The 25950-nt window shown below is 32.8% G+C and overlaps 1 protein-coding gene across 1 annotated transcript; it reads left to right on the plus strand.

Moving 5' to 3' along the window:
- Positions 1-10643: 10643 nt before the first annotated feature.
- LOC119833221 (U-scoloptoxin(01)-Cw1a-like) lies at positions 10644-22045 on the plus strand. Its single transcript, XM_038357144.1, has 4 exons — positions 10644-10809; positions 18022-18225; positions 20464-20606; positions 21355-22045. Exons 1-4 carry the CDS (start codon positions 10723-10725, stop codon positions 21458-21460), a joined length of 540 nt encoding a protein of 179 aa, XP_038213072.1. The 5' UTR covers positions 10644-10722; the 3' UTR covers positions 21461-22045.
- Positions 22046-25950: the final 3905 nt, after the last annotated feature.

A 25950-nucleotide genomic window follows, 5' to 3' on the forward strand; every position in this document is an offset into this window, starting at 1 on the left:
TAAAATGAATTATCAAATTTAAACATTGAAAACACTGTTGCAATTTTAGCCTAGAACGTGAAATCACAACTGACAGTGACGTATAAACTTCAATCTAAAAACAATGCAGCAGAGTTTAATTTGCAACAAGCTAAATTTAATAGTTAACTGGCAACCTCATTATGTTAGCCTGCAAATAGTACCGATGATGACATTCTCTATTAAAATTGAAACGTAAAATTGTCCATTATAGGGGACGATGAAAGCTCTTTACCGATTGAATATTCGATGTGTTTGTACAACCAAGTAAATTACCTTGGCAGACGATAATAAGCACTTGTGTTACCTGTTGTAAGAATTATTTACAGTTAATTTTTTTTTATACCAACCACAGATAAGGTAAAAAAAAGGGGCTTCATTAATATAATTATCTGTAACTAAATATCTATAGAGTTACTATTACATATGTTATATTTACCTGTTCTTTCTGTAAAACGGCTCGAAGGAACACGTGGGGTTTTAGTCGGTAGGAATTCGACATAACCCACGGTTCCTGGGGAAACCCAGAGGGCATGGCACCAAATGGATAAGAGTTATAATATATGGTGTTAAAATTTGCAGTGCAGTGTTGCTGTTTTAGAATTCAATCACATAAAAATTCAGTGTCAAATTGTTGTGTACTTGGAAATATTAAATTTTAAGTAATTTTAGAATCCAGTGTTCTTATAATCTGTAGGTATTATATGTTGGAAATTCAAAAGCAGAAAATTTAAATTAAACAAGCTCTTTTTGCAATATTAGCGAAAACAGTTGAAAATGGAAGCTTTCAATAGTCAGCTTGCCGTGTTACTTATTTAAATGCGAGGTATATTAGGTTGTTTTGTGTTTGAAGTAAGAACGTGATAGTTGAAGAAAATATATTGATCTCGGGGCTTCGTGGTTTCACCGAATGAGGAAAATGTTTGTATTTTAATTATTTACTGATCTGCTCTGATAATAGGAAAAGCGAATAAAATCCTAATATTATATGTGTCGTATCCCTAATAATACGTAAGTAACTCTGTCAACCTATCGCTATTTTACGACTGAATCACTGAACCTATTTGAATGAAATGTGGTATCATATTATTATATCAATATATGAAGCTATCATATATAATAGCTTGAGATTTCAGAATTGATATAGGATAGGTTTTAACTTAGAAATTCAACGGGAAGGGAACAATGCTTTTACTAAGCTAGTATGTCAACAAACATCCCCTTTTGACTACTAGGACATGGAATTTTACTTCTATGTAACTAACATTAGAGAATAAAATTGAGTTACGTTTTAATTAACAGCCAATCGATGTTTCCAGAACTTCTTTTATTGTAAATTCAGCTAAACAAAAACCAAATAACCGGTGCTGAAACCACGGTATGAATCCCGTGGAAAAGATGTGATTCCCTAGTGTCAAAGAAGTTTGCAAGCCGAATAGTGAAGCAAGGATAAATTTCAAAAAGAACACACGAAAATATGTCTTATCTACACGTAACAAGGGATATTTGTAGATAAAATTATGTTGGGAAAGGTTCAAGTTTGAGAAGCAATATTATGGAGCGTCACGGTTACCGACTCATGCTATGTTAACATGTCAAAGATTATTCGGAGAAATTACAGATATTAACAAATTGTTACCTATTTTCTCCTTTGTATATATCGTTTTACGTGAATTATAATTGAGATTATATTGAATACGGACTTCTGACATTTTTGATATAGATTTCTGTATGCAATGTTTATTGTTTACACAATACTTTTGTCCTTGCGTATAGGTAATATTAAGTTTCACTTACTTTAGGATACTTTATTCATAATTGATTATTAAATTTATGTGTCAGAGCCACTAAACGAAGAGTGTAAGAAGTAATGACTTAAATGTTTCATAGTTCGATGAGATAAACCTTGATGGTACCAGAGAGGTTAGAAACTTTCTCACTCCGGAGGACAGACTGTTATAGGAAATTAAACCGTAATTTTTATATACAATTGAATATGGCACCTTAAGGAACATTTAAACGAAAGAGTAGAAGAATTGATCATTTAAATTTATTCGATTGTTGAGGCGGGATCATGGGTGGCCGAGAGTTTTGGCGGTAGCGCGATACGGCGAATGACGTGGGTCCAAATCCCGCCCCGTGACCAATTTTTATTCTTTAGAATGTCTCATTTATAATCGAATATATTAACACGACAGTCTTCAGTTGCCACCCAATGCATTACAACCAGGGTACCTTTAAAAAATGATGATGATGTAAATGCCACATCTGCAGTTTATTCTCTGTAAATGACTAGGTTAAAAGAGTGCAACGTCTGGAAAGGCACGCTCGCTGCACAGAGCATTTGGCCACAGTGTAATTTAACAACGTCACCGCAACGATGCTCGCTCTGTGCATAATAGGGTTAGGGTTTAAATACTGTGTCTGTTTTTTACATAATCTATGTCAAAGTTTGTAAAGGATAAATTTGTTAGGTATAAATGTGGTATGGTTAATTGTAAACATGCAGGCCTAATTGGTAAAGGCGTTGTGGTTTTTATTGCTAATCAAAAGTATGTATAGATGGCGATATTTATGTATTGTCGCATTGGAATTGTGACCATCCATTGCGCTCGTATCGTTTAATTTAGATAAAAAAATAAACCCGAATATATTTTTTTCACTATTTTCAGTTATTAGAAAATTCTACATATTGTATCGATAATTATATGATTGTTTCAGTTATATATGCATACATTAATTATGCCCATGTCTTATTGCGCATTAAAAAATGTTTTTACACATTAAAAATAAGCCTCTAGCGAAAGTTACTTATCGTTTCCATTTAACATCTTATAATTATTAGTCATGTAAAATGATTCAGTATTTTTCGAATTTGGACTAACTAATGCGTATCAACAAAATTAAACGATGTTTTGTATATAATATAGATATGTACATATGTAGTTGATGCATTGTAGATTGATTTGCTGTAGTTTAGTTCCCGGCAAAAAATTTTCTAAGATTTCGAAGTACTAACACAAGCAATTATGGATTCCTTACAATAATGTCCTTACGTCGTATTTAATAACACTATGTAAGCATAATGTAATATGTACGAGTAATTGCCCGCATAATTGATACATAATTGTAATTAAGCGGTCATTGAATTCACTTTCGCTTATAATTAAATACATTACATCCAAGAACACGCATAATTTGCGCCTTCCTTGTATTATCAAATGCTGAGTGCTATTCTTCAAGGTTAAAACAATCTAATGCATTGTTGTTCGTAATTAGTGCTTTATTGTTTATATGGATTGATTAAAAGATATTAAGTAGCGCTTTGGCTTCCTACTATTATTATTTGATATTATAAATGCGAAAGTTTGTAAGGATGTGTGTGTGTTTGCTGCTCTTTCACGCAAAAACTACTGGACCGGTTGCAATAAAATTTGGTACGTAGACAGCTGGACAACTGGAATAACATATAGGCAATTTTTTATCCCGATATTCCTACGGGATACGGACTTCTACGGCGTAGCTAGTTCATTATATTCTTTTCAACCGTTTTCAAAAAAATGTAACTTTTTATTTCGATTATAGTTTTTTTGGCTTCATTTCCTCAGAACTTGCAACTGGGTGGACTGATTTTGATTTTTCTTTCATTACTTGCAAGCTGGTGCCTTCCGTGTGGTCCCATTTTATCTTGTCTATTTCTGAAAAATTTTGAAAGACGATTCAGTATTTATGTTATAATTAAATAAAAACATGATGATTATTCAATTATTTTTGAATGTATCATTATATATTCATATAATGATACAGAATTCACATGAAATTATTAACAAGCATATTATTTTGTTTAATAGAAATGGCCGTCTTAGATAATTTTCATCTATCTACGTACGTGTACTATCATTTAATGTACGTCTATTTGGATCCGTAAACCGAACCGTTTACGTATCTTAAATAAATGGTCCTTTCTTTTTTTCTTTTAATCTCCTACTTCACAATGCAACCTGCAGAGTTGTATGCAGAGAGAGTACAGATAGATTATAGTCTGGATTGTGACTGCGAGTGACGCCGTAGATTACAATTAGTATATAATAAATGAAATAATTTGAAATGATTTATTTTATTCCATATTTAAACAATACAATCAAAAGAAATGGCATATAAATAGTTGGCACTTTATAAAGATACCCTAGTTCCCACACTAGGATCCCCTGTGTGTAATGAGTGATTAATTAATAGTATAAAATGAGTATTTCTTTCAATTATGTTTAGTAAAGGAGTAATATCTTTCTTCAGAAAACAAAGCATTAAGCAATATAATCTGGAACAGTTTAAAGAATTAAAGAAACTCAGAGAGCCAATAACTCGTTGCCAGGACTGCTAACTCATTTTCACAACTTCGATACGTGTTACATCTCACTACGTACGGGCTATTCTCAAAGCCTGAATGATATTTCGTAGGAACGAGTACACTATATTAAACAACAAATAAAATTACAGAAAACAACTTTATCGCTAGTTGTTTATACAAAATATCTGATATTCCACGATTATTGCAAAAAAAAAATTAAACTATTAATATAGATGCGTTTATAATATATAAGTCTTTGAAAATCCTGTTTTCTAGTTTAAAAAGTGAAATAGCCTTTAAAAGCTGGAAGCAAAGACGAATTTCCCAAATGTCGAACGCTCCCAGAATAGCTCCCCACCCTTCGATATCGTTAGCAACTATTAGACGGGTCGACTTAGCCGTTCGACAAACTTCCGTCTGCCCTTCTGCTCTATTATACACTAATCACTGGCTTATACTACTAGAAGCGTTCCATTTCTTTTTTCAACACGCTTTTATTAGCTTATGAAATGAGATATCCTTTATTGTACACTCAACAAAACATAAAATAACAAAATAATAGGAAATGTCGTGCAAAAGGCTTTATTGCTCAATAGCAATTTCTTCCAAGCAACGCAAATTAAAAGCAAAAGCAGTGGTGGCTCAGTGGTGAGAACCTCGGACTTCAAAATCGATAAGTCGGGGTTCGAGACCCGGCGAGCGAGCAGGAAATAAATTGATTTTTCAATTTATCATGTGGATAACATCACCATTGCTTAAAACGGTGAAGGAAAACATCGTGAGGAAACCGGCCGTCCGAGAATCAAAAGTTCGACGACATGTGACATCTGCCAACCCGCAATTGGCCAGTGTGGTGGATTATGGCCTGAACCCTCATAGAAGGTCTGTGTCCCAGCAGTGGGAACATATATGGGCTGATGATGATGATGATGAACGCAAATTAAGCGGAAGTAATAAAAATTTAAAATTCAGGAAGACAGTGTAGCTTCAACTGAATGTTTGAACATTTGTATGAAAGGTTACATATAAAGTGTTTCCTCGAGAATAAACTCAAACTTTGTTCACGTATCAGTCATTGACAATACAAGAATTTCATGAGTTTCTTATAATTGTGATTAGGATCGACAAGATTTATTAATTTTCTTACTTATAAGAGCATGGGATAATTTAGTTGATTGGAGCGTATTTTTTATTTGTTTCACTGCATTTTTCGGATTGTAATAAACAATATAAAGCGAAAGTTTGTATGTTTGTTTGATAGCGCTAATCTCAAGAGAGAGATTATGAACTTTCATTTTTGGATATGTGATCCCTTAATTTTATGTATCACGGGCAAAGTCGCGGCGGATCGCTAGTTGTTTGTATAGACCCTTCTAATAGTAAATTAGGGTGATCCCTCTGCATATAGAAATATGTAATACGAGAACAAAAGTTTTCATATTTCAATACAGATTTGATGAATTTTTCATCGCGATTCGTGCAGTGGAGTGTCGGTAGAATAAATTTAGGTCGAATTTCGACCGCCGCGCGATACTAGTTTATATGCATTGTTATACTTTGTTTGTTGCAATGTCGGTACAATCTAAACGTTCATGTTTTCAGTTGAATTGTGGATTTACCAAAAATATTTAGCAGGTGTTGGTAACATATTGACTAAATTAAAGTTTTCTTTAATATTTTATTACGCCCAACGGTTCAGTGACTAAGAAAAATTTTAAGTCACATATTTTATTTGGGGTCAATAATTAATATTTTTATCCATTGGATGGAGGATGGTTTGATACAAAATATTATTCATATCACCCCTACTAATATAATTAATCAATGCGGAATGCTTTTTACGAGACGAGACTAGTCTACAATAACTGCACATTGTTATCGAGATAAAACGAACGAAATGTTGATGATCAAAACCTTCCAGTAGCTGTTATCTCCGGTCACAATACTCTTGGTCAGTGCTGTTGGAAAGTTGGTAATGTTCACGTTCGGTATCTCACTTAATATATATATGTACAGCATATATATATCATGGGGTAGTTACATCCTGTCTCTGGTAATATTGTCAAAGCAAAAGTGTACGGAAAGTCGTTTTCCGAACGCCTGGGTGTTGAGGATTTAATATATCATAAGTTTAATACAATATTTGGTATACTAAATGCTTTAATAGAAATTAACAGAAATTACTGACGTCAGAAAAGAGGTTTAAATTGTACACTAGAGAGGTTTTATGTTATTTAGCTTGATACACAAATTAAGTCAACAAAATATGATGTTCTTAATTCAGGACTTAAAATTAAGGACTTAATTCTTTAAAAATGATAGTTAATTGGAACATCTTGCACAAATAATTACAATAGAACATCTCTTCAAGTAAGTTCGTTTAATTGTACTTATGATTTTAATCAAAAAACTACGATTTTTGTCGTCTAATTTAGGCTCGAGACCTTTCTACATTTAGAAATTCAATCTTATCAAGTAATTGTACACAGAACAGGTTAGGTTTCGAATATGTGTGCCAATCGGTACAAATGAATTTGTATCGCAAGTGTACACTGTCTGCCGAAAGAAATTACGCAATACTCTAGTTATGTTCCACGTGGGGCCAAAGATAATGGTACAATAGCTTTGAGAACAAAGCTCACAAGTTCACGCGTTTCTATTATCAATCATCTATCACGTATTTTACTATAGAAAGGTTGTTTAAAGTGTGAGTAGGAGAAGGGTGTTTTGTGTTTATTTTATTAGTCATTGAAAAGTACTTCTATAAAAGTCTTATTGATAAATGTTTGAATTAGAGTTTGAATTGATATACGCTAGGTTATTAAATAAGCGTTGCGAAGATAAAAAAAAAAAAACAAATGAATGAAATTAAGAAAAAGTGGTAAAAATTTATATGTGTTATAAAAGATAAATAAAAACATTAGGGTCACACTACAAAATAAAATTAATTTAAAGAAAACGTTGGGCAATATAGTTGGCAGCAAGTGTACAAAGGGAGTGAAGGTCTGCCCTGCGTGTGTTTCGACACGACTGGTCTATCTAGTTTTACGGTCTTTGACACTAAGTTACAACTTTTTAATTAACATTAAACTTTACACCATATCGAGATTTGTTTGTGGCGTAGAAGTATTTTCAACTGATGTCCTATAAACGAAGAAGGTCGACTTAAGACGATATATTTTTTTTGGGTTGTTCAATTAATAACTCCGTGGGTTTCTAATCGATTGATGTGATTCTTTTTGTGTTTTATAGAAAATTATTGTCATTATTGTCAATAATTGCAGAAAATATTAATTCTTAGAAAAGTTTTTTTTTTATTATTGTTACATTGCTATAAATACTACACATTCAATTTTTCAATATTCGAAAAACGATTGCGGATACGATGGATGAGGCGAGATACGAAACTGCATTCTTTGACATATCGGAGCGACACCTACTTGGCCACCTATTCAAAATTTTCTGGTAAACATTTATTTCCAGTTTTTTAATGTTGTAGAAATATTAATTATATTTTGGATTTATGTTTATATTGAAATGAAATAAAGTCGTTTAAATAAACACGTTTATGCTAGAGAAATACATATATTTCAACACGTCATGCAAAATAAATTACTATAAAACATAGTTTCAGTTATATGTACACAAGAGATATAATAAATATATAAAATATAGAAAAAAAAAATCATCAATTGATATAGGATTCGAGCACGCTTCGGGTAATAGTGGGCCAGCTCGCACTGGGAAAGGTCCTACCGCAACCTGTCATCGGCGTGACAGAAGCGTTCTTTACTGAGCTATCGTTACGTTTTCTGTGTTTATCAGCTGGGTGCTTATGACCTTTGCGGCCTTCCCAGTGCATTCCTTTGTTCCCGTCTTCCATATCACTGGTCGTGAAGCGGGCAACGCGTTTGCAGAGGTCTTCCTTCTCCAAATGTAAATGGGCAGTGGTAATCGGGTACCTAATAGTAACAATATACCAATTCCATCCGCACCATCTGGATGGTTAACGGTCCATCACCATACGCTTGATGCTTGATGAGCTTTGTTTTGCTTTGATAGTATCTGATTCAGAGTTCGGTTACCCCAGAGCTGGTATAATCTATCTTCTTAAAATATTCTTAAAATATGATTGTGTGTCTAACATTCAGTGGTAGTTGTAGAATTCAATTCATGTTTTCATGCGCGGTCTTGATGTCGTTTTGTATATCTTGATAATATAATGAAAGTGAAACAATGGACATTTGAATTAATAGTCTTTAGTGCATAAGATTTCACTATCGTGTTTATGTTGGCGCAAATGTCGTTCCGGGCTGGTGAAGGTACAGTCGTGACGGAATTCTATTTTATTATTGTTTTTTTACATTATTTTTAGGGTAATATCAAATTGAAAAAATGCAAAAAACTTTCCTCATTGTCTGATGTTAAGCACACAATTATATAACATGTATTTGTTGTTAATATGTTTCATGGAATGACGTGATAGCAGTTTAATTATTATTACTTAATCTATATATACTAATCGATTACAAATACTATGTTTTGGCGTAATTACATTAATATATCGGTACTAAAAACGTTCACAGAATTAACTCGCAAAGTTTCCACCTTAATTAGTTTAGTTATCGACCAGTAATAAATATCCAAACTTTGGCATTTATAATAATAGATGGATTGCCGCTTTATCTTGTCCAATGGCGTTATTAATTGACCCGATCTCAAGTGAAAAACGAAAGGTTAAATGCCATAATAACAATAGCACAAAAAAATGATTGAAGTTCGATTCAAGGTAATATCATCAATCATACATTTAAATAATATGTTTGTTGTTATTATATATGGGAAAAACATAAATAATGAGGTTTTGTTGCAAAAAAAGTGTTCAAAATTAAAGTTAAAGTAGTTTGATTCTTAAATATACGATTTCCAGTGTACAGAATTGCACAATATCAATATATAAGATAAGAGAATAATGTCCAATATTGAATGTGAGCTATTCATCGAGTCTATCTGTTATCACAATCATGCTCAAAATTCAAATGTTTTTATTAATCGTCTAGCCTAGATGATCAACTAATTTGAAAATTCCGAAACTATAAAATAAACGTACAAGTTATAATATTTGGTTTGATTTATTATAAAATCTCTTCACATAGATCCTTTTCATTAAAATGTTGTTATGTTTAAGTAAACCGTATTAATGCCATGTAAATGTTACAAAATGTTTGTTTTAAATTTGCATTCGACTGTACCAAAGTGGTCCATACGGGATATTTCACCAATAGGCAACAATTACGAGCGCCGGTTGCGTAAGCGCAAACTTCACTAAGGTACACTGACACCTAGTTTTTTTATGATTGGACTAATCTAAAACCTTTATTTTTGAAATTAATTAAAATATCTATATTATTAACGTACTACCATGCATGTTTTTACCACAATTAAATTTATATTGAACTAGCTTTTGCCCGCAGCTTCGCCCGCGCGGTCTTAATAAATTTTCATGGTACAAACCTTTATCCACTACTTTATCACCTTTGGGGTAGAATTTATCAAAATACCTTTATTAGTGGATGCCTATGTCATAACATCTATCTGTATGGCAAATTTTTAACCCGATCCGAATGTGCGTTGATAGATCGCTATGTCAGTTGTAAAGGTGACCACCTTTGATGACTGATGTAATGGAAACTCGCCTACTTTTAGATCTCACATTTTTAAAGAACAGCAGTTGTTATAGATACTAATAAAGCAAAGAAATAGAGTTTAATACTTCTTCTAAATGTATACGTACTTCGATTTTGGATTTTGCGGACTCATTTAGATCTCCATTATTTCTTTTCTCGTTACGCGGTGAAGACCACAGTCGAGCATATTTTTGTATTAATTTGGCTCTCCTTTTTAACATTTATGTTTTTGATACGGCCAAGAAATATGTTCAATTATATCTTTATCAATATAGTTCGTATAAAATCCCTACTAAGATATAACAGAGCTTGTTAAAATGTTTTTCTATCTCCGTCTTTTTTTCATAACACAATAACATATCCCCTCTTCTTAAAACAGCAGAAATTAATCAACTCTGCAGTTAAAGTTCTTGCTATGTCTATAAAAGTATAAGCTGAATTCTATTACCATAAAGTTTGGTAGTTTTTAAGTAATCTGTTAAACTAATAGTCCAAAGAATTATTATTATTATTTTATTAACGCCTAAATTTAACTACAAGCTATTAACAAATCTACTTAATTTTGCCCGGCCTTTCACCTTACCACTTGGTTCGGTACGGTGGGTAACTAACAGTCATCAGTGAGCTATTGACCAGTGTGCACCACAGGATAATTGAGAAGCTACCAACATGTGTGGGGAAATGGGCAAGGCTGTGCTGCGGGCGCTGACGGGGGCTCTACTCTGTGGTCTCGTATCTGATGCTGCATATTTACAAGTAAGTGCAGTTGGGTCTCGTCAATTTATTATTTATGTATACTTCTTAAATACACCATCGATGTTTAATGTGATTTCTTCAAATGAAAGATGTATATAGAATAATATATAATTATTAATTACACCTATGATATAATTAATACATAGTTTGCCATATATATTTGTTATTGTTGTGTTGTTTTTAATTACTACTATTTTTAATCTGTGGACAATCAATCGAAGGAATATAATTATTCAAAACGTTTTCCTTAAAAAAAATGATTATAACCGCAATTACTGTTAAGAATTTTAAACTTGAAATAAAAATCTGCTCGGTCAAGGGTCATTAATGGGACTCCATTTACTAATTATTGCAATAGAAATTTATGCAAACATATAAAAATGTTTTCGTATGTACATGATTTGTTATTATTCCACGCATCTCTTCGAATCTGTTACGTTTATTTTTTATTATCCTAACTTCAACTTATGCCACAGTGCAAATTTCATCAAAATCGGTTCAGTAGAAAAGACCTTTCTCTTTTAAGTCGGCTTAAAATGTCACATGCAATAATTTGTTAACGTAACCAATTTGTTTTATTAATATAACGGAATGTATTCTCACTATTGCATTAGCATTTAAATTTACTTTTCTAATATCTTATACTAGCTGCTCCCCGCGGTTTCACCCACGTAAGTCCGTATCCCGTTGGAATATCGGGACAAAAAGTTTCCTATATGTTATTCCAGTTGTCCAGCTATCTACGTACCAAATATCATTGCGAGCGGTCCAGTAGTTTTTGCGTGAAAGAGCAACAAACGCACACATATCCTTAAAAACTTTCGCATTTATAATATAAGTAGGATTTGTCTTATTTTTTTGTATATTTGGAGTACATTGTTCAATAAGTATTTCTCATTCTGTCTTCCATTCAAACATTCGGTTAATATATCTAAATGCAGCCCGTGTAATGGAAAGCTTACAAACCATTTATCCCCGGGGTTACCCTGCGCAAACTTTGAGTTCCTTTTTATAAGCCATTAACTCAAGATGGGGTATGTGCTTATTTTCTCTGGTCTGACCTATATAATATGCGTTTTAAGAGCCAAGTGCTGAATTTCCCAAGTTCTTGGATTTGTTATGAATATGTTCAATTTTAATTATAAGTTTTATAGCAATAAAATGCTTTGCAAATGCAGAAATTAAAAAAAAAAATAGAAAGGAATCGATCACGAAGCGGGACTTGAACCAGCGTACCTCTGCCAAACCACAACAACGCCCAGCCTCTCGATCACTAGTGATCTCGCCTCAACAATCGAATTTCTTCTACTCTTTCTGTTTTATGTGCCTACGGGATAAGAATATGTTCTATTAAGTATGAAAGAGCTTAAATCTTGTGATGTAAAATTATTATTTTTGTTAATTAGTTTCCTATATTTCAATTATCTAGTTAAATCCATTGAATGCTGCAGTAAGATGAAGGATTATTAAACACGATATAAGAGACTGCATAAAGGTAACTTTAAAAAGAATTCAATCCGTGGAAGCCTGCACGCAAAGAAAAGTGAAAAATTAGACAAAGTCGCACAGATGAAACAAACGGAGTCAATAAGAGCGAGAAGTAAAAAAAAAACCGCGTGGAAGAGGTGAAAATTTGAGAGATTACCCCTGAATACCAATTTCGCGCGCGCCGAGTTTCAAACAATTTACACTTTGAAGAGCTTGATCAAAGAAATAAAACTAAAAAGCAGACGCAAACGAAAATGAGAGTAAATTTAACCAACGGTAATTCGCTTTTGAAGGACTGAAGGGGAGCTCTAGGGAAGGAAAATTGCGAAAGTTCCTACTCCCTTATGAACGCGAGGAAGCTGAATGCTTCGGCCGAATTTGATAGACAATACCCCGTGCTTTTCCGTGTCAACGCAGTGCATTGCTCGCTATGTCGTAATGATACTTTTCTAACTTTAAATGAAAACGCAATGTATATTTAGCAACGCTATATTGTCGTGATTTGGACGACGACAAAGACACAAGTGTGGTCACATTATTGCAATAATTCTGGTTCTAACGCCGATTACATCAAAACTTTGGAAACGAATTGGACTCCACGAGTCGAAAAATTAAGAGATCTTTATCATTTTGTAATTTATCCTTATAGTATGTGTTTAAATGGACTTTTCTAGGTAGTTAAATCCATACCTTGTGATAATATGATATTATATTTTCGTATTTTACGTCTCTTACTGCCACTATACAATTGAATAGGTGCTATTTTCTAGTTTTAATTGTTTTATAAATGACAAGTTTATTGTAGTTTGAAGACCTCATAAACTCGTAGTTCGAGAAGTTTAAATTTAACAAAGTACTAAAGTTCTTGTAACATCCAGCTAGCTTGGTTTATTGGTCCTAAAATGTTTAAAAATATAACAAAATATATATGCCATTTCCAGCATACCTTGAGGGTCTCTTTGTGCACACTCAGTGATAAGAAGGAGGTTTTTATCACCGAAGGGTTGACGTTAAGTCGACGTTTTTTTATATTTTCCTAAAATATGTATAGGGAAAACGCCTCTATAGAGCAAAGATATGGATGTGACGTTCGAGTTTTATTCTACTTTATTTATTTTTCTTTCTATTTCGCTTTGAAGGTTTGTGTTTGAGTTGTGATACTTAATTGTTTGTTTAAAGTGTGATTTTGTAACTTCATCTTAAAGGGATTGAAAATATATCCACTTTATTGTACACTAATGAAAAAAACAAGGTAAAAAGTATAATCGCATTTAAAAAAACCTACCTGTGTCAATTTCTCAGCCAATTGCTTACATAGTTCAGATAAACCTTGCATACAGTTAATTTAGTAGATAGAAATATACGGTAATTACATTTTGAAATAAAAAAAGTCTCGTTTTGTCTTGCATTCAATTCATTATTTACTCAATAAAACCACGGCGACATCTAAGCGCGAACTTTATTTCGATATGTCGTAAATACATTCGTAAAATTAGAGCATACGAACAGAAATATGGTAGCAAGTTTCAGAAAAACAATGGAACTAGCACGAGGAACTAATAAAATCCTTCAGTTAAAACTTGCAGTTTGTTCGTGTATAAAATTGTATGTAGTAAGTTAAGTGTGCGCGATATTTGTTGGTTTGAAGTTGCAGATATAATTCCACGCTCGTTGTTTACCTGAACGAAAATTTAAAATTCAATATCAAACTTACTGTTTGAGAAATAAAGACGGTTTTCGATAGCCCGCTGAATACAATAAAATACATATGAATATAAGAGGACTCAACGTTTCAGACTTTTCAATTGACATTTCTAAAAATGAAAGAGATTCTCAATTTGACTGAATTTTTTCTGTTTTTTTTTTACCTAATAACTTTGTGGGTTTTCAACCGATTGACATAATTCTTTTTGTGTTTGATAGAAAATTGTTATCCATATTGGAATTTGTAGACTTACCTACCTCCTTAATAACGTTAGTGGCCTTTTTTATATGTTTCTATCGTATGATATTTGATGCACTATTTATACTTACATTTGTATTAGCAAAACTGTAAACTCAAATATACATTGAGACAAATAAATCTTTAATTTGTAAAGAAAATCTTCACGTATCATAGTTTCTAGTCATTAGTATATCAATTATTTTTGTATCGACTGAACAAATACGGAAAAAATGGTCGAGAATTGAAGAGAAATATGGAATCTAAAATTCAAATAATACTTTCAACATAATTAAATATTTTCTGAGGTTTCAAACAAAATTGTTTATATAATAACGGTGTTTATTCGACGGCATAATTTTCCTAAGATGAAGAAATTCTGATTGCCGCTGCGCAAGCGCTGGGTGTCCCTGACAACCTCTCACTCAGTAGTCCTTTTTTGTAATCTAGGACTAAGGATTTACGGCTTAGATTTGTTCCTTGTAATTGTATATTATTATTGATAATTTAAAAAAGAAATAGAGCTTAAACATTGTATTTGAAAAAATAATATGTAATTTGACAAATGTTGCGTAAATATTATGATATTATAAAACTAAGTATAGTTGTACTATTAAGCTTCCCTTTGTAGTTTAAAAAAAAAATTATATGTATACATATTGAGAGTTGAAACGTAAATTTTAACACAGACACAAAGCTTTGGGATTTCGTAATCGATTTTACTTTTGCATTATTGTGTCAAACTTCGTTTTTCTTGAAATTATTTAAATCTTATCTTGGCATTCCCTAAAATGTACATTTATATGTTGTTTTAATACATTTGTATTGCTGATTAAACATCTCCAGGGTTATTTAAGACTAGAACTCAACTAAGTTTTATTTCTCTTTAACCGCACACTAAAATGCCATAAACAATACAAGACAGGCCGTAATGGAGGTTACATAAAAACTTGGTTACATAAGCCGGTCAAACTACGGTACTGACCTTAATTCAATTGAAATTGAGTTCTAAAATTAATAACATGTTATTTAATATACGAGTTTTGTACGACTGTAACTAATAAGGCTATTAAGTTTAAACTGTAAAACTAGATTTTATACGCAGCTTTGTTTACGCGGTATTCGGATAATGGGTGGTTTGTTATAGCCAAAAACAGTTTATCGGTATAATGAAATTCAAGTAAAATCTTTTGCGAATTATGTATATTCATAATTAATTAATGTGTTTCTTTATATTTGATTAATCGATAGTTAAATAATGCTAAAATTTTCCATTGCTTCGTGCTGCTTTTTGCAACAATAAGAGAATAACATCAACTTGCATATTGGTCAGTTTTTCATTTCACATTCATTGTTTATTATTATTGAAGGCGTTATCCCTGTTTTATGCCCAGACATTATATTATACCTAAGACCTAACTCGCATTAGTTGTAAAAAGAGATAAAAGATTTTGTTCTAGATACACAAAGCCGTAACGAGTAACGGGAGACAAAAATAAGTCCATTAGTGTCTGATTTCAGGAGTCGGAATTGTTATTTCGCGCTTTACACCGACGCTTCGCTTTTTGCTACTATTTTTGTATAGTTAATTTGTTTACTTAAATTTTTACGACTTTTTAGTTTAAATATAGTATACAACGTATGTGTATGTTTAAATATAGTATAGTGTGTGATATACACTCACTAGAAATATAATACTAATAGGTATGATTAATTCTTAAAAATTATACAACGGATTTTGATGGTTTATTTAAATAGATATAGTGATTCAAGAGGAAGATTTATATGTATCATAACATCTATTAAATGACTTCGAATTTCACACGCGCGAAACCTTGCAAAAGTTTGTAGTTTTATTACAGTATAATTGTCTTTTTGTCCAATACCCGCACTTCGCTGTTAAAAATGATTGGAAGAATTATCAAAATCCCTTCATCCATTAAAAGTTATTCCGTATAGACCGCATATTCGTCAAGTTGAAAGTTACATTGAGCGGTGCGCTTACTGAATTTTTAGAATGATTTGTTATTAATATTTTTATACCTATATAAATACAATGTTAGTTACTCCTCCGAAACGGCTTGACGGGTAGGTCTGAGAATCGGGCAACATCAATTTTTAATACCTCTAAATGATGAGAGTGAGACAGAACAGCATTTGTAGGGTAATCTACAGTAATGTTATAAGAGGAGATTGATATTTTTATTTATTTGTTTTCTTGTAATGGATAAACTCAAAAACTACTGGATGGATTTCAAAAATTCTTTCACCGTTAGAAGGCTGCAACTTCACTGAAGTGACATAGGCTATATATGTTACTACAGTGAAGTTGCAGAGGCCTATTTCTTTCTCCTCTCCCTTCCCAGTCCATTACTTCTTTCATGTCATCAATCCTTTCCTTATCCCTTATCCCTTAAAAGCGGACAGCGCATTCTCAGAGGTCTGAGCCTCTGCGAATGTTCATGGGCGGTGGTGATCGTTTACCATCAGGCGAATCACAAGGTCAGTTGCCCGCTATGACATTAAAAAAAAATGTGTCACGGGCGAAGCCGGGGCGAACAGATTATTATATATATATTTTCATTGTTAATTAAATCCATGCAGAGATGTAAATATATCTCGTACGAACTTTGATTAGCCAAACAGTTCAATATTTCTATTTATTATATAATATTTCTATTTAATTTTATACTCACTGCCCACTCCGCTGAAAAAAGTGTGGTCTCAAAGAGAAATTTAAATGATAAAATTCCCCTTTAAAAGCTTCAAATAAAAAGCGTAAAACGAACACTAAAATAACTCAGTCAAGGCCTCGCGTATGATATAACTTCATCCACTTTTTCAACACACCTTTCACTTGAGTTGGGTCAATGTGCTGACGTAATCGTGACATTTCACTACGGTATAATACCCTCCACGTTAAACCAAATAAATATACATCTTATATCGCGCGTGTAGAGTTCATTTTGCGTCGCCGAAAAGTTTAGAAGTTAACGAAAGTCTGATCGTTTTTAGATTATTACGTTTTAATATTTGCGACTTTGAAATTATTGCTAAGGTCATGCTTTGTCATTTGTAATGTCTTTATTATAAGTTTAATAGTTTTTGTTTCTGACTTTCATCTCTTGTTCTAATTTTCTTTTGTAATGCAATATTGTCTAGACTTATTAAAGCTTTATATTCTATCACAACGTTAAGTTATACTGATTAAACTTAATATAAATATATAATAATTTTGCTTATTTTTTTTACGTATTTATTACTATCGTTTTATTCAGAATGAGATAAAAGAATATTATAGCAAGTTTTTAAATGATCGATGAAAGGGCTGAAACGGGATGTTCTTTTTTGATTTACAAACATTGATATTCTCCAATCATAGTCCAGCATGATTCATTTGAAAGTTTCGAATATGCACTCGCTGTTCAAATGTTTTTGAATTTTTAATATACACTGCAATTTCTTTCAACGAGGAATTTCCTTTTAAACCGACGTCAAAACAGGAAGAGTTTTATTTATTTAACCAAACATGATAATTTTAACAATGCGAACATGTATTTTGATATGGGTTTACACGTCCAATATTCCATAACGTCGTTGCCTGGAAGAGATATTAGTAGCAAGGGTGCCTTTTAGTACATACGTGCATTTTTTGTCCTTTGGTGTATATATTTAATAAGGAATAAATCAGTAACTTAATGCATTGTTCATTATAATTTATGTAACTAATGTTTTGATGTCGATTTGCCTCAAATGTACTTATGATTAACAAATTCTTTCAGCAATACGATGACTACCCGCAATACCAACAAGTAGTGTACCGCAAGCCGCTCCGGGAGCACGAGAAGCCGCAAGATCTGCGCAACGTGCCCGGCGTTCCCGGGGTCGACTACCCGATCTACTACCAAGTGCCCGAGACGAGCTTCTCCTGCGCCCACGTCCCTGTGCATCCAGGGATGTACGCCAATGTGGAAACTGGATGTCAGGTATACCAGTAACTTTAATGAAGAAGAGACAGACAGAGAGACAGATTAAAATTCGTGATTATAATAGTTGTTATTAGTAGTGATACTCATAACTTAAATAACGGTTTTAAATAAAATAGTAGTACAGCTTGTTGAACGATTTTGGAGTGCAGAATAACGCTGATTACGTGTGAGGTGTGTTTTAAATATTGTTTATTATTTATACTTTCATATTTTAATTCACCTTATATTCTGTAATCCTCCCAAGGGATTATATTGAATCGGTATACACTTTCATGCATACACACCAATAATTACAGATTATGCACCTAGAATAAAGTGCTAATTTAATGTTACATTGTATTTATGGATGTCGATATAACTTCGCTTTCTGCCTCATGTATTAATTCATTAAACGTTCATAACCGTGCACGATATGAGCAAATTCAAAAACATACAATACAACACTTATATAACAAAATTTTACATGGAAAAACCTTATAAATAAAGAATCGTTGCAGAATTTAAGTCAATGTACAAGCGAGTCGAGTCGGCATTTTAATTACAGAATTTGGTTGCTTTGAACAATTACGAGGGAATTGTATAAAAAATCTCAGCGATTCTGAAGGGGTTGTCCAATTCGAGAAAAGCGGGATAATTAGAGTGAATTTCGGAGACAACAGCGTTTGATGTGAAAGTGCGAGGGGAGGGATCGGAGAAGCCGAAGGCATTAAATCGTTCCCAAAAGAGAAACGGACTGTTAGATGTAATTATGGCAGTGGTTGATGAAATATAATTTTAAATAAATACAAGTAGTATAAGGAAAAGGTAAGGAACTTAACGGTCGGGCATGGGATGTATTGTATATATTTCATTGTTTATTGCCAAACAAATGATTAGAATACTCTTCTCAGCGTAGCAGGTGTTCTGTGGTAATAGAAGAGTCTGTGAGGCTTTCGGGGGTATATTAATAATTATACAAAGGAAGTAGTAGTCGAAATGAACTGAGTATTGAAACTACACGTACACTTTTCATTCTCTTTAGGATTCCCGCGATAGAAAGTAGCCTAAGTTCTTGGCCAAAGTAAATAACTTATAGTTAGTTAACGAATTGTTATAATAGACTTAAGTTTTTAAAAATAAGAAAGGATTTCATTAGTATCGGAATTTACTATTTGAAGCACCATAAGATATCATTTTAATAAATAGTTGATGAACTATTTTTATCTTAATAGGTAAAATACATGTAATCAAATGCCGATATTTGAAAATCGAAAATATATATTAATCAAATGCCGATATTTGAATATTGAAATATATACTTTAATTTTATTCAGTATCCAAACTCGTAATTCGAAACTCTTTAAATGCAAAACAAACATGTTTATAACATCATTAACAATAACATTGATTTACATCGAAACTTTTTCAATATAACAAAAACTTAAACACAAACTGAAAAGTTCTATCAGATTAAATTTATACGTTCAAATAATGTTTTATTTAAAGTAATGAAAATTATTATACCGAAGCAATTAGGTTTAAATTGAATAAGTTTGAAGGTATTGTTACTAAGCTAAGTCTTTCAGCCCTGTAAGCAGAATTTATAATTTCCATCGTAACGTCTAGAAAATTAATTAAGTTTTCAAACCTTTGAAAAGAACTAATTTTCTGATTATTGAGGCGACGATCAAATCCAATAATGCTAATCCTGACGTCGAAAGGTGTCGGTATTTTTGCAGGTTTCTCTCCTAAATGTTTTAAAGTATTATTGATGTGAGTATAATATAGTTTTGGCAGGAGTCGGTGAAAAAAATTTAAAGAAAACAATACTATATTTTATTTTTAACAGACGCTACTAAAAACGAAGGGGGTTCTCAATGAGACTGTAATTTAAATTGTTCTGTTACACGATTATTTTTTGTTTGAGAGTAAATAGTCGTTATTTGAACCCATTTTAGAATCTGGGTTAGTACCTTCTCCCAGCGGCCTCGGTGACGTTTTTTGTAGAAAAGAATTATAAAAGGTACCTATAGAGTGAACCATTGTTGTTGATGTAACGATTGATCAATTTTTAAGCTTACTTAATTTAGTTTAATATAAAATTAAAAATATGATGCTTATAAGCTTTATATTTTCTATATACCAACGAGTTTTGCTTAAAAACTTTATAACTACATTAGAGAATGATGATAGTTTGTATGTGTGTGTGCTTCAGAAGTTTCTTTACATGGAATAAATTAACTTTTTTGTTTACAGGCTTACCACGTGTGCCATGACGGTCGTGAGGGTCACCAAGGAGCAGCTTTCCTTTGCACCAACGGGACTTTGTTCGACCAGGCCAAGTTCGCTTGCGATTGGTGGTACAACGTGGACTGCTCGCAGGCTATTGATCACTACAAGTAAGTATTGTGTAGCTTGTTCCTAAATCGCGCTTATGAAGTTTTTTTGTAATATGGTTTGTGCGGATAGTATGTATTTCTAAATTTAGTTAGTTTCGGTTGTAGCTAGGATTCTTTGAAAATATATATTCGTCATTCATTCAGATAGTGGAATCGTGTTAGTTACACGACTGATAACTCAATAACGGCTGAACGCATATGAATAATTTGCGGTTTGTTGGACATATCTCCGCTCAGATAAATTTAATTTACAAAAAAAAAAAACGTCTTGCTGGGCTAAGTCGGGGCTAGCAGCTGGTTTAATGTATACTATGCAGTAATTTAATTATTTTTAAGTACTTCAAAAGAGACTTAGAAAACTAAGGTCGAAGTTGGAGGTCACTTTGTTGATTGTGTTGCTGGAAGGACGTTGTTATGCACATTAATTTACAGTTAGCAGTTCGGGAATTCAGTCCTGTACCTTCTAATTGATCATTAGAGACAGTGGGTATAGGAAAACTTAAATGAGAGATGTTTTCGGTACATATAATTATTACAGTACTGTAATTCTATAATATGAGAATTCATTATAAATCACCGATCAAAGGTTGATTCAATCGTACGTTTCAAAAGTAAGAAATTGCGATATTGTCTAAACGAATATAAAAGACGAATTGGTCATCATATTCACATTTCAATATAGTATTTTTTAAAACATGAAACTGACAGAATGTCTCAGATCATTTCTAATTAATGAACATTATTACAGACTAAATGCGGATCCCTTGAAGAACCCCTACGTGCCGAAGCCTAAGCCGGAGGAGCACAGAGAGGAGCAGCCTTACGGCATTTACTATAGGAAGTTAGACCATTAGATTTAATAATTGTCGTCATCAAAGCGCTATTTCTCCTACAAATTTATTGTCAAATTTTCTATTAAGACGTGAGGATATTGCTGAATTCACAGCGGATATTGGTTTACGAATATAATTTAATAAGTTAAATTTAACATTTATAATGAATTCGGCTCAATTAATATAAACAATTTTTTCTTTTTTAACCAATCATCATAGCGTAACTGATTTCATTTTAATCGTATATATAAATTTTACATTAATTAGGTAAGATCAACGTCATATTACAGAGTTCAAATACTTGTAGTATAGATTCATAAGAAATGTTGTAAAACTACCAATAAAACATATATTTTTATTTTTATTCATTATTAACCCATATATACATTTAATACTATTATATGCTTATTTTTGGTGACGACAATGCTGTATTTTTTCTGTTTTATTTTAAATCGCTTTTCATTCGTTCATTTTTCACGCCCATGGTAATTATTGAAAATAAAAATAATTTATTATCACCTTGCCAATCACTTGAAATAATACTCACATATTAGTAGATTAAAATGTAATTATAATGTAATTAGGTATTGAATAAAAATCTGAAAATTAACCTTTGTTTTATTTGACTATCAAAATATTAAAAAGAATATTAAATGGGAAAAGAAAATGATTGGGAAATTGTAATATTCTGTAAGAGGTTGGTGAAAAATTGAAAGGAATGTTTTTATCATGATTTTTATACATTTCTGTAAGACACGTCTGTTGTCAAGTATTTAAGAATAAATCAAGCGACGTCTCTAAAATGAAGGAGGTTTTGGCCTTTACTCAATAAAGCCGTGGGTTTTCAACCGATTGACGTGATCCTTTTCATTTAATTAACAGGAATATGATGTCACTTGGTCCGATATTTTACAATTTGGTTTGGTATCTCTCTTCTAACGACGTCAGAGACCTTTAAGTGACCTTTCACTAAAATGCCAATTAATAATATTAAAAATCAAATCGAATGATAAAGAATATCACCAAAAAGGAGCATTCCAATGCAAGTAATATGAATCCAATGGCAATTTAACTTACAAAAGTTCCAAACTTAACTGACGCTCATAAATTCGGACACTATTTCAATACTCTCGCAACGAGCATTGTCGAATGTTTTCATTTATTTTTCGCCGTTACCCTCGCATTGTTTCAGTGTCAATTATTGTACTGCTGCGTCGGGAATAGACAATGGTCGCGTGAATTTCGCTGTAACATGTTGTGTTGATGATTGAACGCTCGTTGCGAGTTATATGAATGAGTTGTGCTGTATTATGCTTCAATGTAGTTGGAACATTGGGTTTCTGCTCATCTACTACTTATTCTATTCTTGGTGGCAAAAGAGTTTAGGTGGGCATATGCTTTGAGATTGTAATAAAGGTTATGATTTAGTAAATAAATTGATTTTTCAATTTATCTACACATGTGGATAACACCACTGCTCGAAACGGTGAAGGAAAACATCATGAGGAAACCGGTACATCAGAGAACCAAAAATTTGACGACATGTGACATCTGTCAACCCGCACTTGGCCGGCATGGTGGATTATGGCCTGAACCCTCATAGAAGACCTGTGTCCCAATAGTGGGAACAAATATGGGATGATGATGATATGATTTAGTCTAGATAATAAATACATACCTATGTATAAAATATCTATAATTATTAATTAACTGTACGTAAACAGCTAGGGTAAAAATAAAGTACACGTGTCTTTTGGTGTTAGAATCTGAAAAATTCTTTCTCATTCACTTCAAAGGAGAAATATTCTATAAAATACAGAAAAAATTCAGACAAGTTAATTTAAACAGACTTTGCATAGCTCGGATACTTTTACAGAATAAACATTGTTCGTCAAGAATTCGCATTTCGACTTTATTAATCTGAAGAAATTAAACGTTAGGTAAAAATTTATTGAAAAGCCAGCGGAACGTGTAAATCTAAATATAACGGAATTGATAATTTATACTATGCTAATTGATATATAAAAAGTCGGCAGCGGATAATTTTTTTTGAAGGTTTTTTTTTCTATTTTTGTTATAGATGCCCAAAAAGTTTTTACTAGTTTGAATCGAGAAAGTAACAAAAAAGCTAGGCTTATCGATATTGGGGCACAGGTGTGTGCGTTTACCACAAAAAACAACCCCTTTGTTATATCCCCATGCTTTCAGGGCATTCCTACCAGAATCTCAGACAGTATACCAATACTTGGTGTCAACATTTCGTGTGATGTCCAGTTTCGTAGTCATCTGGAAGGAAAAGCTAAGCTAGCCTCTCAAAAACTTGGTGTGCTCTGTAGAGCGGGACAGTATTTCACAGCTCGCCAACGCCTATAACTCTACAAGGCCCAAGTTAGGCCACACATGGAATACTGCTCCCATCTCTGGGCCGGAGCACCCAAGTACCAGCTCCTTCCTTTTGACCGAATCCAGCGACGTGCGGCACGGTTTGTTGACGACCCTTGTCTTGCTAATCGTTTGGACTCTCTGGATCTTCGTAGAGATGTTGCATCTCTCTGCATATTTTACCGAATTTACCACGGTGAATGCTCTGAAGAGCTGTTCGGAACAATAGCTGCTACAGCTACAGCTGCTGAATTTCACCTCCGTACGACACGCCACAAACTAAAATATCATTGTCACCATCTGGATACGTGGCGATCATCCACAGTGCGCTTTAGGAGGAACTTTTTACCGCGCACTACTCCTCTGTGGAACGATCTACCCGCTTCAGCATTTCCGAACCACTATGACTTGGGTCTCTTCAAGAAAAGAGCGTACTCTTCCCTTAAGGCCGGCAACACTCCTGCAACTCTCCAAGTTGCGTGGACGCCTATGGGCGGCGTTAATCACCGGTGACGCGCCTGCTCGTTTGCCCGCTATTATATAAAAAAAAAAAAAAAAAAACGAATTAATCTTAATGTATACATTGCGACACACGTTATTTGTCCGTGATGGACTCCTAAACTTTTCAACCGATTTTAATCAAATCTGCACACTATGTACCATCTCAAACCATCAATGCTAATTTGAAAGAAAGGATAGTTTTTTATTTCAATAACGATATATAATGAGTATTATACATAATTCAGTAATTATAGTAATAAGGTAATATATTATAAGATAAAATACATAGATTTGCAAGACATTTTAAAGACGTAAACCTGGGATTGAAATCTTATTCGTAGTTGTTAGTTAAATTTTTAGTTGCATAGTATTCAATATCAAAATACACGGGTTCGGATCCCGCCTCGAGGTTGATTTTTCTCTATTCTTTCAAAATTTCTCAATTTTTTAATTGTATTTGGAGATTTTAATCTAAGATATCATAAACTTGTAACACATTGTAAGTTGGAAAACAATGATATCGGTATTGATATTTGAAATTTCTATAAATGTTATAAGGAACTAAGTGGTAACCGCGGCTTCTTCCGCTTGGTACCCGGTCAAAACGTAGCGTTTGTGGTCCGAACGTTAATCTATTTGTATACCAAAGATTAACAAATATACATCCATTAATTCTTACAAAGTTTTGCGTTTACAGTGATAATGGGACTGGTAAGAAATAGCATAAACAAGATTATTAACCTAACTATACTAACCATTTGATTTCGACATTATCTTTTTGTTGTTTATATATATGTGATCAAAATAAATGAAAAAAACTTCGATATTATATCTAAGTACTTGGTATTGTAGTATTTCCAATTTATATATAATGTCATTAAAATATTTGCAGCGTAAAAAATAAAACCCGCCAAAATTAAAAAGGCAAAATGGCGAGTGGACGAGTACTCTTCAGTGACGGCGTTTCAATTAATCGAATTAATTTTTGCGATACATCGATGGAAGCACTCATGCGATAAATTAATTTACATTTGTGTCAACTGAGATATTTTTGATATTTATTTGGCTATGTGGAAAGTCTGTACCTAACATATTTACAGGCTAAAATTTAAAGGAAAATTTTATTATTTACATAATACAAGTCTAAAAAAACAATTTGAACTGACAAGAATACCTCATTCTTCTTTTTAAAAATTATTTATAGACATACCACAGATAAGAGAAGACCACAGATAATAACGACATAATCGAAGCGGTATAAACATGGCAGTAAAACATGAACATATTAAATCTTCCATTGCTTTATTGTCCATGTAATGAACGAAACAACAAACGTTTCAAAATTCACATCCACCTCAATTGAAACTCGAATTTCCACAGGTGGAGCATAAATCGAAACATAAGTATACCCAGCAAGCAGTTTATAAGCTTCATATATCCCCAGTTATCTCCTAGTTGCGCTGCGGCTGGCTTATTTATGAGCCTCTCAAGACCATTCATTGGTCTAGTGTTATTTTTATGGGATCTTCTGGACTAATAAATGGTGGGAGATTCTCTTGTGTAATTGTTTTTGTGGTTGGGATTGGAGGTCGAGGAATAGATCAGCTAATGGGCAAGAAGGTTGTACT

Source organism: Zerene cesonia, chromosome 17 (genome assembly GCF_012273895.1).
Source record: "Zerene cesonia ecotype Mississippi chromosome 17, Zerene_cesonia_1.1, whole genome shotgun sequence".
Lineage (NCBI taxonomy): Eukaryota > Metazoa > Arthropoda > Insecta > Lepidoptera > Pieridae > Zerene > Zerene cesonia.